Raw genomic sequence first — 16,988 nt, 5'->3', positions numbered from 1 at the left:
ACGCTTGAATGAACGATCTCTTGCATGCGTGAGTCACACGACAAAAAGTCACAAACCTCTCTGGCAAACAGCTAATTTGAAAACAAGTCAAGAGACCGCGTCCCAAGTTTTCTGAAGAAGAAAAACACACAAGGCGAATAGACTCACAAAGCAAAGTTGCTACACGCGAGACGAATGAACAGAGCAGCCCAGCACTGGCAACGTGACAATCGCTGTCACGACGCCTAATTTAAAAGTCCAGGCCACTTCCGGCCAGGTGGCGCTGTGCCTAAAGCACTTGCCTCCTCTCAATCAGATCGTGGACAAAATTATAACTTTGTTGAAAGTCAATAAACATTGACATGAATGGACCGGCTCCCACCATGAGAACGTGTACTTCTCACCAATGGCTTAAGCGGTGCCAGGTTAAGGTTTCTTTGCCAATGGGATGCACTCCAAAGAACGCGATAGAGTCTTGCATTGCTTAATAAAGAAGTCAATGTTCTTTGTTTTTCATGGGCCCCACTGGAGTTTTGGCCACTGGACAAATGCCCCACCCCCATTTGCCCACTCTTTTCCCCTGCCCCAAAATTTGGCCCTGTGCTTTACAGCAGTCACAAGCGGAGACATGCGCTGGTCCTACTGCTGGTTTGAATGGGGCAAGAGTTCAAGGTGCAGCCCTGCAATTTCTCGCTCGAGGCACTACTGGTGGAGAGGCCTCGAGTACAGGGAGCTCTTGAGGTTATTTGGCCAACTCTTCCACAGTGGCCAGAAAATGTGGAAGAGGTGGGTGTACCCACACTGTACCCCACCATACACAGCCTGTCGATCGTCTCTTGCGTAGCCATGTATACTGGTGGGTGGACACAGACAGGGGGTAATTAAGAACCCTGGCCATTGTTCTAGCTTTGAACTGTCTCGCCAGTGTGCTAACCATGGTTTGAGTCGGCATTTAAAAGCAGTCAGAAGAATTTCCAAACTCCATTCTTCACATCCCCCCCCCCCCCCCCCCCGTTCTCCACATCTTGATCTCTCATTTCTGTTTACCAATGTCACTTAAAATGCAAATTAAGTTGTTACACATTGCACGTGCCTAATGAATGACAAGATAATAAATTTTCATTGTAATGGGGGTGTCAACCCCCAAGAATGGAATTTAAGGTAACCCTAACATGGTTCACAAGAGAGGTGACTCACTCCTTAGCACTGTGACCAATTTCAATTGGTGGCTTAATCATCACACACCCCACTTCCTTACACATCCACATCTCAAGGAGTTCCCCTCAGTGACACAAGCAGTCCCCACCGATTTAACGTAAACAGTGAATTAACACGGGGTTCATATCCACCGCCTCCCACCAAATAAATCTGAATGCGCCCCAAGATGTAGTGGCCGAGTTGTTGTTTTTTAACTGGTGCTGGGTGGATAGTGACATCGTGGAATTGTTAGAGGTGTCAGCGGCTTGGGGAGGAGAGCCTTCATTCAGCAGTGACTTGACAATGGCAGACTATGGCAATGATGAAATACATTCCAACTATCTTTGTAAATATTTAGGTAACATTTTGAACAGGCATCATCAAACACCAGTTAATTATTCACACCTTTTTTCTTCTTGGTACTTCCGGTAAAGTCACCACGTAGAATGAGAATAAAACAATAAAACAAAACAAGACACTAAAATTCTCACGACGTTTCGGCCACAACACAAGTAGCCTTGTGTTGTGGCCGAAACGTCGGGAGAATTGTATTCTTATTTTGTTGTATTGTGTTATTCTCATTCTACGTGGTGACTTTACCGAAAGAACCAAGATGATGAATCCTTGCAGTCACGAAAGCTTTAAATCGAAATTTATTCACACATTTGTTTTTCACTTTGTGTTCGGACCATGGGACCTGCCTTAACAATGTGGAATTCACCTCTCGCCCACCAGCAGAGATGAGGACAGAGACATTTCCACAAACTGGGAGCTGGAAATGTAAACGTCAGTTATTTATACATTTTTTTACAAGGAATATATGCAGTACCTGGGCCCGAACCCAGTAAATGTGGAGTTTCTATTAGCTCAAGGCAGCCAAGGTTTTAGGGTTGCTGCAACTTGTCCTGGTGTTTTGCAGGTAGCCGTCCTGAGAAATCTCTAAGTCTTACTGGGACAGCTGTGTAATAATGCACCATTAAAGAAAGTGTATTGACGAACAGTTCTCCCCTTTTCCGGTATCGTGAAATATTACCTTTCATCCCACGGTATGTTCTGGCTTTTATACCTCAGAAGTGGCAACCGTAGCCAGGGCAGATGAGCACCCAACCAGCACTCATGCTTGAAGATACTTTGCACTTCTGCTCTCAGCTCCTCTTGCCTGTTCGCTTAGGGACGGTATACATTTTTGTATCTTCCAGCCAAGTCATCTTTGCATGAATGAAATATCGACCAAGATCACTCGGAGGGCCTCCCTGTCCCCACTAGAATTGTCCTCTTTTTTGCGTAGCTGTCCTGATTGATCTGTAAGTCTTTGTGGAACATTTACAACGGACCACCCACCGACCCACCCACGGCACATCACGTCCCCCATACAAAATTGTACAAGCAGAAACGTACGTGCTGATGGGGAGTGGCGTGAGTGTGCGGAGGCAGGGAGGGCTTTCCGCTATATTGTGTGGCTCAAGTGAGTTAAGGACCGGTGAGGGGTGAGGGTCAGGATGGTGGTGAATGTCTGACCAGGGTCAGGTGAGTGCCATACGAGTGTCTTGTCACCCTGTCCATAGGACGACCTGCTTGTTAGTAAAGTATATATATACACACATTAGGGATGAGTGATATGTTACATTTGTTTGAGATATTGGATTATTTTATTGTTCGGCCTGAATTTAATATTTTTTATTTAAATGTATTACATTGTAATAACACATTCATTGTTTATGAACCAATTGTAATTATTGAAGTATTTGACATTTTTATAGTTTCATATATTTTTTTCCACAAAGTTACATCAGTCTAATAATTCAACCGTAACAAAGAAGAGTGTTATATTTTCATAAATTAAGCAAATGTGGCATCACCCGTAGGGGGCGATGCAGCTATGTGGTTTTACCCAGTGAGGGAGAATGTAAATTCTCATTTGGACCACGACACCTCCACACACAATGACCTACATAATGGGAGTGACATCACTTCCGGTTACCTTGCAGTTTACAATCAATCCGAAATTAAAACAAAAAATTCCGGATCATTCGAAATGTCATATTTAGGCCAGATTTCTTGGGTATTTTTGGAAAAAATCCAAAATCCGGTCACGCATCCCTAACATGCACTTGCACCTATTTCCTGGCCGTCGCCTGGTTCGCAGGAGAGGTCAAGGGGGTCATCTCTCCATCCGCACTGCAGCTGCTACCCCCCCGGGAGTCACGGTCGATGAAGCTGTCAGTTTCGCACGATCTGCTGTCGTCGTCTTCGTCATCTTCGATGAAGTGCAGCGTGGCCACGGCGTCTGACGGGGCGCGCCGGGCCGACACGTGAAAGCTGCAGCGCGGCTCGGGGGACGCCCGCCTCCACTGCGAGGCGTCGCGGGCGCACGTGGACGGCACCGTGGCGGTGGTGGAGGCGAGCGGGGCCAGCGGGTGGTGGGGGTGGTGGCTCGCCAGCTCATGGTGGGGCTCCCTTCGCACGAGAGGAATGATCTCGCACGCCGCCGAATCAGTGCAGTGGCCTCCGTGGCTTGATCCCATCTGCGGCGAAAACGAACAATAAAAACAAACATATTTCAGCGGCCATGAATTTAAAAGTCGTTTAGGTTTTCACGTTTGTGGCTGTGTAGCTCTTTCACGCACAGCAAGTGGGTTTGTAACATTTCTGTTTAGAAGGTAATTAATAAGATCGGCTGGCCTACATCAAAGACCTGCGGCAGCCGGTGACTTAATACAATCGAGGGAGAATGTGGAATAAATCCATACAATTCCTGGAGAAGCCGCCATCACAAAGGACAATACGTCAGATATCGTGACAAAAAAATGTGGTACAACCCGAACACACATCGCAGAGACGTTCAGTGGCCTACCTTTGACATTCAGGATCTAGTGGTCTTTGGAAACCTCTCTCAAACTGGAAAAGACTGGAAATTTTCTATTTTAAATTATAGATGCTGCCGCGGTGTAATGGTTAGCACACCGAGCTTGCAATTCAGAGGTCGTCGGTTCGATCTACTGACACGGCATTTGAAACAAAGTGCCAAGTTACTTAAATCTCCCCGCCTGTCCACGCAGCAGAACACACACAGGCACACTACAGCTAGTCAATTGGCATTTAAGTTTGGTGGGGTAAAGTGTGGACACGCCAACCTTTCCCAAGACGTCTGGCCAGTGTGGTAGAGTAGGACAAATAACCCCCCCGCCCAGAGGGACTCTCTTGACCTCCCTCTCATGGAGACCCTTCTTGCCAGCAGTGAGGCGAGCAATACATTGCAGGGCTGCACGTGAATATTTTCCCCACTAAACTCACAGCTACAGTTGGTCTTATTTTGTTTGCTTAGTGAGACTTAAAAATTGTGGTCAAATGCATATTTACATCATGATAGCCCTGACATCACTCCCATACATTTCAATAAAAAGTCCATGCAGTATGCTTAACCTTCAAGTTTTTTCGGATCATTGGCAGGCGCCAAGAAAGATCTCTCATTTGGCTTTTTTAACAGACTGTTGGGACAAGTGCTGTTAGCGAGCACCTAAGAAGGCTGGCACAGCACCACGGTTCAAATATTCTCCACTCAACAACTCGGGTGGCCGGGTTCGAAGCGCAGTGCGCAAACCGCTACCCCATCGCACCCCACAGGGGGCCAACACACGACATGGCACACACACTCTTGGGTTTCCCACAATGCAGCGCTCATCTCCTAGACCTCCGGACAGGCCATATGCTGAGTGGAACTCGCACTCCCCTTCGACTAACAGTCTAGCGCCTGGAGCAGAACGACCTGGCAGGCCCGACCCAGGCACCCACGCTGCGCACACCGCGAATACTTCTGCCCCCACACGACACCGAGATTTTCCAATCTGGATTGCTCGGTGATTGACCGAGAGCCTCTCATCATCCCTTCTCAGGGGTGGATGAAATGGGTGCTATTGCCCTCTGGGCGAACCCAAAGGTGGCCTCCAAAAGAGAATGTGGATTTCACCCGTGGGTGCTTCGGGATCAAACCGATCAGAATATTTATTTATACTGCAGGAATCCGATAAGCTATGAAGCTATTTTTCACAGATGTACATTAAGGGGCGGTTCAGAACAATACAACAAACAATACAAAAAAACATAAGAGTGGAAAGTATAGGAAAGGTAAACACATTTAACTTAAAAATATATGCAAATAAAACCAAACTATTTTTTTTTATCTTACCAGGTAAAGCCCACTGAGCTATTAACTTTTCTTTCAGAAGCGACCTGGCTACAAATGACAGCTCAACAAAGTGACTTATCACGTGCAAATTTACAGCAGCAAAATAATAAAAATTAATGTTTCTAAATGATGCACGGAAGGAACTGACATCTTCTACTCTTAACATCCTGTCGAGGTTCCTCTTGTTGTGTTACCTTGTGCTACCCGACATGAGTTCAAAGTATCAATACTGTACTGAGAATTAGTGGCGTGGCCCGTCGAGTGCGCAGGCCGTGCAACTGCACCAGGGCCTCATGAATCAGAATCTTTATTCAATACTGGAGGAATGCAATGAGCTACAAAGCTCTTTTTCACAGATGTCCAGTAGGGGCGGGTCAGAAGCTGACAACAACAAACAGTACAAAAACACTCTAGGAGTTCAAAGTACAGTGAAAGCTTGGATTGCGAGTAACTTGGTCTGCGAGTGTTTTGCAAGACGAGCAAATTTTTAAAATAAATAATAATTTGATAAACGAGCGATGTCTTGCAATACGAGCAGTACACGCTTTGTCTGCCGAGCGTCACGTGATCACAACCGAGCCAATGGTTCTTCTCTCTCTCTCTCGCTGCGGGATTGTGGATAATCATCTCCCATGCTCGGTCTCAGTCGGCGTGCCTCACTCGTATAGTCAACATCCGTGCGAGCGTTTACTGTTTACTATAGTACTATAGTGTTGTGACCACGTGTATACTGTTTACTACAGTACTATAGTGTTGTGACCACGTGTATACTGTTTACTACAGTACTATAGTGTTGTGACCACGTGCATACTGTTTACTACAGTACTATAGTGTTGTGACCACGTGTATACTGTTTACTACAGTACTATAGTGTTGTGACCACGTGTATACTGTATACTATAGTACTATAGTGTTGTGACCACGTGTGTACTGTTTACTATAGTACTATAGTGTTGTGACCACGTGTATACTGTTTACTACAGTACTATAGTGTTGTGACCACGTGTATACTATTTACTATAGTACTATAGTGTTGTGACCACGTGTATACTGTTTACTACAGTACTATAGTGTTGTGACCACGTGTATACTGTTTACTACAGTACTATAGTGTTGTGACCACGTGTATACTGTTTACTACAGTACTATAGTGTTGTGACCACGTGTATACTGTTTACTACAGTACTATAGTGTTGTGACCACGTGTGTGTGCGTAAAGCATTTTTTTGTGTCCAAGTGTAATGACTGTTCTTTAGTAACTGTACTGCAAGTGAAAGTCGTCCCACACAATAACTATCCTCCTCTCCTCTCTCTCGTCTCCCTCACACCAGCCACGATTAAATGTAATTAATAAATTAGATTACTTTATATTCAATTGAAATAATAAAAATATAAAAAGGTACTTTGTATTAATAATTTTTACATGAATACAGTATTTTTGGGTTGTGGAACGAATCATCTTGAGTTTCCATGATTTCTTACGGGGAAATTCGCTTTGGTATACGAGTGCTTTGGATTACGAGCACGTTTACCGGAACGGATTATGCTCGCAATCCAAGGTTTCACTGCATAAGAAAGGTAAGCGAACAAATAAAAAATAAAAACGGAACTTTTGTTTTATGTCACCAGGTAAAGCCCACTGAGCTCTTAGCTTCTTTTTTCAGGAGGGGCCCAGGCAGGCACCGGGCTACGATGAGGGTGGGGGGGTAGACTTTAAGCAGGGGGACTCCCCGCCCCCACCCCCCCCATTGAATTGCTTGCACACGAGGGCCCACGCCAACCACGCCACTCGATGATAGTGAAATGCCACAGTACCATTGTGACGTCGGACGTACTCGGACACAACTACTGGGGTGGTAACAGTGTGCTCAGGCCCGCGCGTGCGTAACCCGCCGACCTAAGCCGCGTTTTCTAAAACTCTCCACAATTGTGTTTTAAACAACAAGAAAACCACAATTCTTATCGTGACAATTTTTTGTTGCTTTTAACTGTGGGTTTGCAACATTTGCCTAACTTCTCACTTCCAAGAATGTGCGTGGGAACATTCACCGAATGAAACCACAAAGCAAGAAAAGGAAAACGTTTATACGAAAAAGGCACCCCGATTAACTGGAACTGCGTGTGTGCATGGGCGGTACGGGACGTGCACCCGCTATTCTTACAAATTTCCGGAAGGGTGCCCTTGTGCTTCGTTTGAGTACAACATCATTCACATAAATGCTGCCAAAATCGCACCTAAAATCCGACGTCGCACCGAGGAAGAGTGGGCGAAACCTTTGAGTTGTTGATCCTGAGCTCTTCGTTGTTGCAGCCCTCTCCTCTACGACGTCGCCGTATCCCTCACCTCCTCACGTCTGTCATCTCCCCACATCCCCCTCCTCCAATCTCCAGATAATCCAAAAGGCGGCTTCGAGACTTCTCACACGCCACTGTAAACTATAAATAATAAATACCACGTCGCTCGATCCTCCAATCCCTCCACCGACTCCCAGTCCGATTTCAGGTCGATTTCAAGGATCACCCTCGCCGTCTCTTCTCACTCTACTAATCTCTAGAATGTTTCACTCGAGCAACTGAGGCTTTCTGTCAAAGCCCTCAACCGTTCGCTCAGTGGGAGGTCACTTGTTCACCTCTGCTGCCCCCGTGGTCTGGAACTCCCTTTCACCAGCCAACTTTAAATAATAAAGGATTGTCAATTTTCTTATTCTTTTTGCCCTGTACCTCGGAGGTGGCATCCCTAGATACGTTAGGCAATTTAAAGCGAAAATCTTGAGAGCAGGTGGATTGATGCGGATGCCTGAAGTGAATTAATACATCTGCCGCAAACGTATCTTTGACAGAGAAGGTACAATTAAAAATGTGAAAAGTCAACTATCAATTGAACCAGTGTGGGTTGTCCATTATGTATATATATATACGTGTTATTTTTAAAGCCACATAGTATTAAGGCACGTGCTGAGTGTTTTTGCTCTTTGTACGTGTGTACCACTGCCAATGCAGAAACGTCACCGAGTAATGGGTGCTGTTATAAACATAAAATATGGGTGCTTAAGTAATTCCAATCAGCGCCCACACATGCCACCCTAGATCCCGCCAGTGAGATAACAGCGAGGGACGCTGGACGGAAGTGGATCTTGGCTTTGCAACTCGGCATAAATGTTGTCCTTCCCGCGGACATTCCGATTATCACGGTTGGCTATGTATGGTGCGAAATAAGTTCAGCACACATATTCAAAGACTCACACAGAGGCCCATAGTTAGTTGTCCTCCCCCCGCACCTCCGATTAGCACGGTTGGCTACGCACGATGCGAACAACACGTTCAACATACGTACATACAGGGTCACGCATCGGCTCAGCTTGGGTGTGCAAGTGGAAAAGGGGTTTCATGGGGAGTGTGTCCCCTGAGGCTCGCGGACCTGCTGCAGCAGCAGTCGCGAGTCCATCTTGTGGCCGGGCTGCTTCCTCCACCTCGTTGTCAGCGCATCCTGAAGGGACTTTAGCGTGCTCTGCAGATCTTTAAAGTAGTGTCTGCACATGACACAAACAACAACAACAACAACTGCCGTTCGTCTGTAAGTGGTGGTGTGATCATAACAGTACTTGTGTCAGGCTAGGTGCACCTTGAGGTTATGCGAAGTGTCAAGGGTTGTGGGTAGCTAGCACCACGCCCGGCCGTCTTTGTCTCCCTCGTGGTCGATGTTTACACACCGCAGCAAGTACTCATTTGAGGCTGAGTCGACCTACGGGAGGCCCAGGATTGGTTCAGATAATCATCACTGATGTTGGCCGTGAGCAGGAATCAAACTCGGCCCGCTAGGTTCGTTGTGCAGCGCATTAACCGCTACACCACCGCTCCTCACACACACTAACACAAAGATCCCCCGTATAGCCTGTAACAGACTGTTGGGGGGCAAGTGCTGTTAGCAAGCACCTATGAAGGCCAGCACAGCACACGAGGGGGTGGGTGGCCAACACCACGGCCGACCGCCTTTGTCTCCCTAGTGGCGATGTTTAACCCACTGCACCAGGGACTCATTGGAGGCTAAGTCGACTGAGGGGAGGCCCACGATCGGTTCAGATAAATCGTCACTGGTGTTGAATCTAACCCGGGCCGCCAGGTTTGTAATGCAGCGAGCTAACCGCGACACCAACACATGCAACACACGCACGCTGACAGATACACGCGTGGCAAACATGCACACGCATGCAACCCACACGCACAGAATTTGCGGAGCTGCCGTTTGTGCCAAAAGCGGGAGGATGGGAGCTCACCTCACTCTGACGAGCAGATAGACGATGCAGGCGAGCAGAGCAATCAGCAGCACGGCGCTGGAAATTGCCAATCCGAGCACATTCCAGCTCACGTGCCCCGAGGCTGAAATGCAACGTTGCGACGACGTAAACACAGCAGAGGCTCCCTCCACGCTCTCTCCAGTGGTGTACAAGCGTGAGTGTCACGGGCCATGGTACTAGGAATAAAATGACCCTCCACGTAACCCACCCCACCTGCCTCTGTCTCATAACACTGAGATGCTCATTAGCAATGGTTTGACTGTTGCATAACCTGCTGATGAGGCTCCATGAAGTCGAAACCAATCCATCAGCGCCTCATTAAAAACAACCCCCATGACTGCCACAGCATGGGGAGTCCTTCATCCAGCGGTTGATAGATGCATGGAATAATAATAATAATAGCATTATATTACTAGGGAATGATACGGATCTTTTCTATAAGAGTGAGCTCGTTGTCACCGCAGCAGTGACAAGCCAGCTCAGACTCTGGAGGTCTTAGATTAGAATCCGGGCCAGGTCAATGAATCATCCTTCAAGGGTCAATAAAAGACGTACTACATTGTGGTAATCTTACAATGTGATTTTTGGTCTTTGTGACGGGAATGAGTAATTGAGCAACCAGGAAAGATGTCACCAACCAAGTCAAACTTTAGCTGCCTTATAATTGTACAGCCATTTCCATTTCTACCAGTGGTTGTACTCGCTCTCGTGCAGCGCGCCATCGCTTCCCCCCGAACCCCCTGCAGCATAACAAAATGCGGCTTAACTTAGCCCCTCCCCATCCACGTTCCTTCCTGGCTTCTCCTCCCCCCCCTTAACCTGTATATAATCTCGTGTGTCCCAGAGCTGTTCACTTGATACAGCTATTTTGCTGTGACTGTTCCACCTGAAGACGGAAGCTTGTGTTGCCTCCGAAACGTCGTGATTTAATTTAGTTGTTTTCATTTATTTCATTTTACCTACGTGACTTTACCGAAAAAACCAAAGAGTACGAGTAATTTCCACCAGTGGCTCAGGACCACCGACAGAGATGAGCTCATCGGAGCACTGAAGCACTTTCAACATTGGGTCAACCTGTTTCTGCGTGTGTGTGTGTGTACATGTGTGTGAGAGTGCGTATATGTATGTGCAGTAGTGTAGCTGTTAGCGTGCCGCGCTACAAATCCAGCGACCCAAGTTCGATTCCCGCTCACGGCCAACACCAGTGACGATTATATTAACCGGTCCTGGGCCTCTCCTAGGTCAACTCAGCCTCAAACAAGTACCTGATGTGGTGTGTAAACATCACCACTGGGGAGACAAAGGCGGCTGGGCGTGGTGTTGGCCACCCACCCCCTTGTGTGTCGTGCCGGCCTTCATAGGTGCTCGCGAACGGCACTTGCCCCAACAGTCTGTTACAGGTTATACGGGGGTCTTTGTCTTTTTTTTATGTGTGTGGGGAGCGGTGGTGTAGCGGTTAGTGCGCTGCGCTACGAACCAGGGGAACCGAGTTTGATTCCCACTCACGGCCAACACCAGTGACGATTATCTGAACTGGTCCTGGGGCTCCCCCTAGGTCGACTCAGCCTCAAATGAGTACCTGGTTCAGTGTATGAGCATCACGACTGGGGAGACAAAGGTGGTCGGGCATAATGCTGCCATGCTGTGCCGGCATTCATAGGTGCTCCCTAACAGCACTTGCCAAAAAAGTCTGTAAAGGCTACAACGGGGGGGCATTTTTAAGTGCTTGCCACAGATGAACCATAATACCTTGCTGATCTGGTCGAGGAGCATAAACAAAAAGTCTGTTAAGACTATGCGGGGGATTTTGTCTTTTGTGTGCATGCGTCCCTCCTCCTACTGATAACGACTTTCAACTCGCAGGATAAAAAAAAACATTCGTGGTCGTGCCATGAGTGTAATGCGTCAGTAAATTTACTGCGCAGAGTTGCGAGTTATTTGTGGCAAGCATCGCTGGGGCGTCGCCACGCACTGTAACCTCTTAGGAGAAAGATTAAAGTGCGTTACACTGCGGCGGCGGTTCGGTTGTAAAAATTCCACAAACAAACAAAACGGCGACCGGGTCGTGCTCATCTCTGTCGGTTACTTCTCAGTCCTGTCTGCAAAAAGTCCACACTCCTACAATGAGAACCATATTGTGATGTCGCGTTTGAATCACTTTGGCGAAGCGTGGCCCCTTGTCCGACTCTTCGTCTGAAATGTGCTTTGGGTGGTTTGCTCGTGCAGTCTCAGTGTAGCTGATCCACGATTGTAAAAAAAAAAAATTCTGAAGGAGAGACATCTCATACAGGGTCAAATAGATGTCTCGAGTCTAGACTTAGTTCCACGTCCCCTAGGTCATTCCTGGAGAGATGACATCCTAGAATCTCACCCAAATCCAGAAGAACGCTAGCGAGCAGAGAGGAACGCATACTTCAAGAATAAACGCCTCATTAGAGACCCAAACATCACGCCTCCAGGCTTTGGCATTCCTCTTCGAAGACATTGGTGTAACCATCAACATCATCGGAACATCAACATCTCCTTCATAAATGGGAAAAAAATGCGACAAAAGCTACGGTAATACAATTGCGGTCACGAAGCCAAAACTATGAACCATACAGTAAACCACGGTAGTCTGTGCTCCTTCAACAAAGGAGGCATCACAAAACTACACCAACTCTCTCCTGAAGCCCTCTCGTGGTTAGCAGACATCATCATCGCCATCGAGCTCCTGCACACATTGCTACTGACATACACAAGAACATAAGAGAATTCCCGATGGGAACTTCTGCTGAGATTGAGGACAGGCGTATCTCTACATCGTGACCTTGACGGTACAGATAGGATGTACTGCATTGTCTACTATCATGTTTTTGTACTCTACTATCATGTATTTGTACTGTTTGTTGTTGTAACGTTCTTACCCGTCCCTACTAGTCATCTGTAAAAAAAGAGCTTCACAGCTCATCGGATTCCTCCAGTATAAATAAATATTCTGACTCAGCCAAAATAGTGTACAGTACAGATTTTGTTTTTGTATACGTATGATGTATCTGTGTGTGGGCGGTTTTGTAATGCAGTGGACCGCACTAGCAAACTGGGGACCTGAATTCAAATCGAAGCCACTGCTAACATCAGTGGTGAGTGATATCAGAAACGGTCCGAGGGTTTACTCAGCCTTACATGAGTGGCTGGTATGATGCATAAGTCCAATCACTTTGGAGGCAATGGTGACTGAACATATTGCCGGCCAAGCCACCCCTTTGTGGTGCCGGCAAAACTACCCCTTTGTGATTGTCGCAAATAGTAATTGTCCCAAAAGCTTATAAAGGCCATATGGAGGATCTCGGTCTTTGATTTTCTACTTTGTAGTGTGTATGCGTGTGCTACTGCACTCTAGAGGCCAAGTGGCATGGCAAAGGTTCTTTGGCAGGTCAAAAGACAGACGCAGGTGATAACGATGAAAATGCTAACAGACCAGGGTGTCTACCTATTAACCTTTGGTCCGTTCCGTGACCTCCCTGCGGGCCGTCGATGCTACAAGGTGGTCTGAGAGTACACGTAGCACTGCAGTGACACCACCAGCACATTGCGGTAAATGCCGGTTATTACTGTTTTGTGTGTTTGTGTGTTTATGCGCGCATGTAAACTAAATGCTCTTTTGACCATAATCCTAAAAAAGTACTTTTCTATTTTTTCATAAATTCATGCGGTCCAATTAAATGTTCAACATTCATGGCCACGGCTTAGGAGTTAAGAACCATTTAATAGATTAATACCACGATGATGAATTTGCACAGCTGGATAGGCTGATGGTTGGCATGCTCCCACTGACCCAATTTGTACAATGGTTTCCCACTCAAGCCAACCTGGAATATTTTTAGCCGGCCAGGTGGCTCAGTGGTCGAGTCAGCGGTTCCCCATCAGAAGGTTGCGAGTTCAAATCCTGGTTGGGTCAATACAAATAATACCACTTTTTTACTATGGAATGTAGAATTTCCACCATTGGCCCAGGGCTCATTTGAGCAGGAAATCATTTTGATATCTTGTAATTTTAACAGGAAATTACCATCAGCAGATCGCCGGTTTATATTGCAACGATAAAACTATTGCAACACCACTTCACCCCAAATGCCTCTACCCAGAGCTTTCAGCCGGGTCAGTCTGGGTCAGCGATCCGGAACATATTTCCACACCCTGCACACGACATTCTGTATATCTCTCCTCACTATGGCTGTGGTTGTGGTCACTTGCCACCGACTCCAGTCGACTAGTAACCTGGAAAACATCCAGTGAGAAATTAAGCCCATGCCTCCACTATTAAAGCTGGGAAAGGCGAAGCCCTTCAATTGTTTGCTCATGCCACTGCTGAGAATAGGGCCTCCATTCCTGGCCGCTTTAGAGAGCCTCTCTAGAAAGCATTTTGGCCTACTCCTCCACTCTAGCCAGGCATCTTGGGAGTGGTGTGGACACCTATACATTATCCCACCACACACGAACCTGCCGCTCAACTGGTTCCACGATTATCAATTACAAAACGCTCGTAAATGCATTGCCTTGAGTGGTGCATTATTATAATACAACTGACAGAAACCAGGAATTTTAATTAACAGATTTCCCAGGACAGCTTTCTCAACAAGAGGACGACCTTAGGAAAACCAGGAGAGGGCCAGAGCAGAAGGTAGTACAGTACCACATAAGGCAGCAGAACTTCAGAATTAACAATTTATCTTGGTGGCTCATGAGAATGAATCACTTGATAATCACGCTCGTTTCAGTTAACTACTTTTGGCCACGTATAAGAAATTGGAACCGCTAAAGTTATGCTGCAACACCTCTGGTGACACCGACAAGTGCAAAGGTCAGCAACCTGCGGCAGCGGAGCTGCATGTGGCTCTTTAAGGCCTGTAGCACAGCTCTTGAAATTCGATAAATAATGGCTGTTCTTGATATTTTGGTTGCCAAGCCATGACCATGGAAGTCCAGTTCACCATGGAAGTTCAGATTACCATGGGCAGGGGTCAGGATCCTGCGGCTCCGGAGCCTCGTGCGGCTCATCAAGGACTGTTTGCGTGACGTTATTTATTAAGAACCGTCTCGTATTCACGTGAATTGCGGCTCTTGAATTTTTACCGAATTGGTGAAAAAAAAATGTCTCTTCCCGTTGTTTCGGTTGCCGACCCCAGGGCCGAGTGCAATACAGCGTCCTGCACTGTGCTCGTGGACCACAGCGATAGCTGCCGCTGCTGTAACTCACAATGGCCAGCCTGGTGTTCCTGGCAGAAGTCGCCGATGTGGGATGGCGAGCAGAGACAGCGGAAGCCCAGCAATCGGCGATTGTCCGCAACGCACGTCGCCCCGTTCTGGCACGGATTCAGGTCGCAGCCCACTTTCACCTCGTCCGCATCATCTGTGAAACGCAATCACCACCACCATCATCAGCCAAGATCATTCCACTGCTGGATGTGGGCCAACTCAAATCTCTCACGAACCTGCGATGCAACATCCCCCATATAGCCTTTGCAGACTGTCGGGTCAAGTGCTGGCTAGCGGAATGGCACACGAGGTGGGTGGGTGGCCAGCACCACGCCCGACCGCCTTTGTCTCCCCAGTGGCGATGTTTACTACACACAGCACCAGCTACTCATTTGGGGCTGAGTCGACCTGGTGGTCAGGTTCGTAGGGCAGCGCGCTAACCACTACACTACCGCTGCCCGTCTAATCCAACCCAGCACACGAACTGATGTCATCACTCCCAGCTCCTCGTTGGGTGTGCTGTAGGGACGCGTTACAATGCCTCTGGCTGCCCGCACTCCGCTATTATTCTTGACCATCGTTCGGAATCCCTTCAACGCAATGGTTCTTCATCGCAAGGCCCGCACGATCATCATCATCATCGTGCTGCTGTCAATCACCAATGGTTTAAAATGGTGTGGCGGTCGTCACGCTGGTGGATGTCTCATCGGCGAAAGTGCCCCCCCAGCTCTGACAATCAATGAAGAGCACTCACTGCCTTCTAGCCTTCCAAGTGACTTTTATTAACAGTTTGGAAGATGTCAACAGGCGTGCGTTCTGTCGTCCATACCGCTCCGATTTCCTGTCTCTGAAGTCTAAAGTCAAGCGCCCCAGGTACATCGCTCAATTGTTCCTTTGCGAACACTTCTGCCGCGAGACAAACAAAAAAGTCTGAAGACAAATCTCCAACGCGGAAGCGCAATTCCCTGGGCTTACCATGCGAAAGTTTCGGTGGAAAGAGCTAAAAAAAACACATCATCAGAATCATCATCACCACCACCACCACTGCACAGTCTCTCTCCGCTGTTCGTTGGTACCTGCGAGCCTATCGAGCTCCTGTCCGTAGTAAGAGTCCGCGGATGCTACCAACAACGGCGCCAACAGCGGCAGGAGCATTGGAAGCTGTCGGGAGATCATTTGCTGGAGACCAGCTTCCAGACTTGACCATTTGGCGTCGTTGACATGACGCACCCAACGTTGGTGGTGGTTTGGTGAGAGGGGTTTAATGGTGCAATCGCCGGTTAAGTTAATCGTATGCTTGTTTTGATTTCGTTTTAAAAAAAAAAATTACTCTCAACGGATTCTTCGGTTGCTGTTTGTTTTTAAAAACCTTACGTTGGCCGCACGCGCCAACGCACGTGTTATGCAAGGACGCGGACATTGGCCGTTTATTCGCCCGAGCGGCTTATTCGCGACCTGCAGTCTGAAGTTGGCGCCTTATTCGCGGACGAGATTCGAATTTGAAGGCTCTTATTCTTAGCTCTTTCGGTAAAGTCACGTTGAAGGGAAACAATAAAATAATAAATTTGTATTGTTTTATATATTTTTTATTATTTTATTGTTTCCCTTCAACGTGACTTTACCGAAAGAGCTAAGAATATGAATTACTGCAGTCACGAAAGCTTTAAATCAAAATTTGAAGGCTCTTCCCGCATTCGCCCACCCAATGAGAACAGGCAGCGCGCGCGTGACGTCACTGTTTGAACGCCCAATTGCTTCCCACGTGGATGCCCGGGTGCGCACGTGACGCGTTACACCACTCGGCCGTCACTCCGTTCTAATTCGTGTTTATCGGCCATCCTCCCTTCGAACAAAGTGTCCTGTCCGAGCCCACTTACTTTTCTTAATAGTTTTAATTGTCTCATTAGGGGCCGTCCATAAATGACGTCACGCACCTGGAGGGGGGGGGGGGTCAGACATTTGTGACGATGTGTGACAAGGGGGGGGGGGTGTTGAGAAATGTGACGTCAAATCAAAATGAGCAACTTTAAATAAATATAGACAACACGTTCTACTTATCTTCTTTGGTTCTTTCGGTAAAGTCACGTAGAATG

General features: G+C 47.4%; 1 protein-coding gene across 1 annotated transcript; it reads right to left on the bottom strand.

Annotated features, from left to right (window-relative positions):
• Positions 1-1,811: 1,811 nt before the first annotated feature.
• On the bottom strand, positions 1,812-16,339 carry LOC116948953 (uncharacterized). The gene is made up of 5 exons (XM_032966266.2): positions 15,972-16,339; positions 14,897-15,049; positions 9,637-9,739; positions 8,781-8,892; positions 1,812-3,701 (listed from the first exon to the last, which is right to left on the bottom strand). The coding sequence occupies exons 1-5, from the start codon at positions 16,069-16,071 to the stop codon at positions 3,294-3,296; spliced, it is 876 nt and encodes a 291-aa protein (XP_032822157.1). The 5' UTR covers positions 16,072-16,339; the 3' UTR covers positions 1,812-3,293.
• Between the last annotated feature and the right edge of the window lie 649 nt (positions 16,340-16,988).

This window comes from Petromyzon marinus, chromosome 35 (genome assembly GCF_048934315.1).
Source record: "Petromyzon marinus isolate PM22_M1 ecotype Great Lakes invasive population chromosome 35, UKy_Petmar_22M1.pri1.0, whole genome shotgun sequence".
In the NCBI taxonomy this organism is placed as follows: domain Eukaryota; kingdom Metazoa; phylum Chordata; class Hyperoartia; order Petromyzontiformes; family Petromyzontidae; genus Petromyzon; species Petromyzon marinus.
This window is presented reverse-complemented; position numbering and strand designations above follow the sequence as displayed.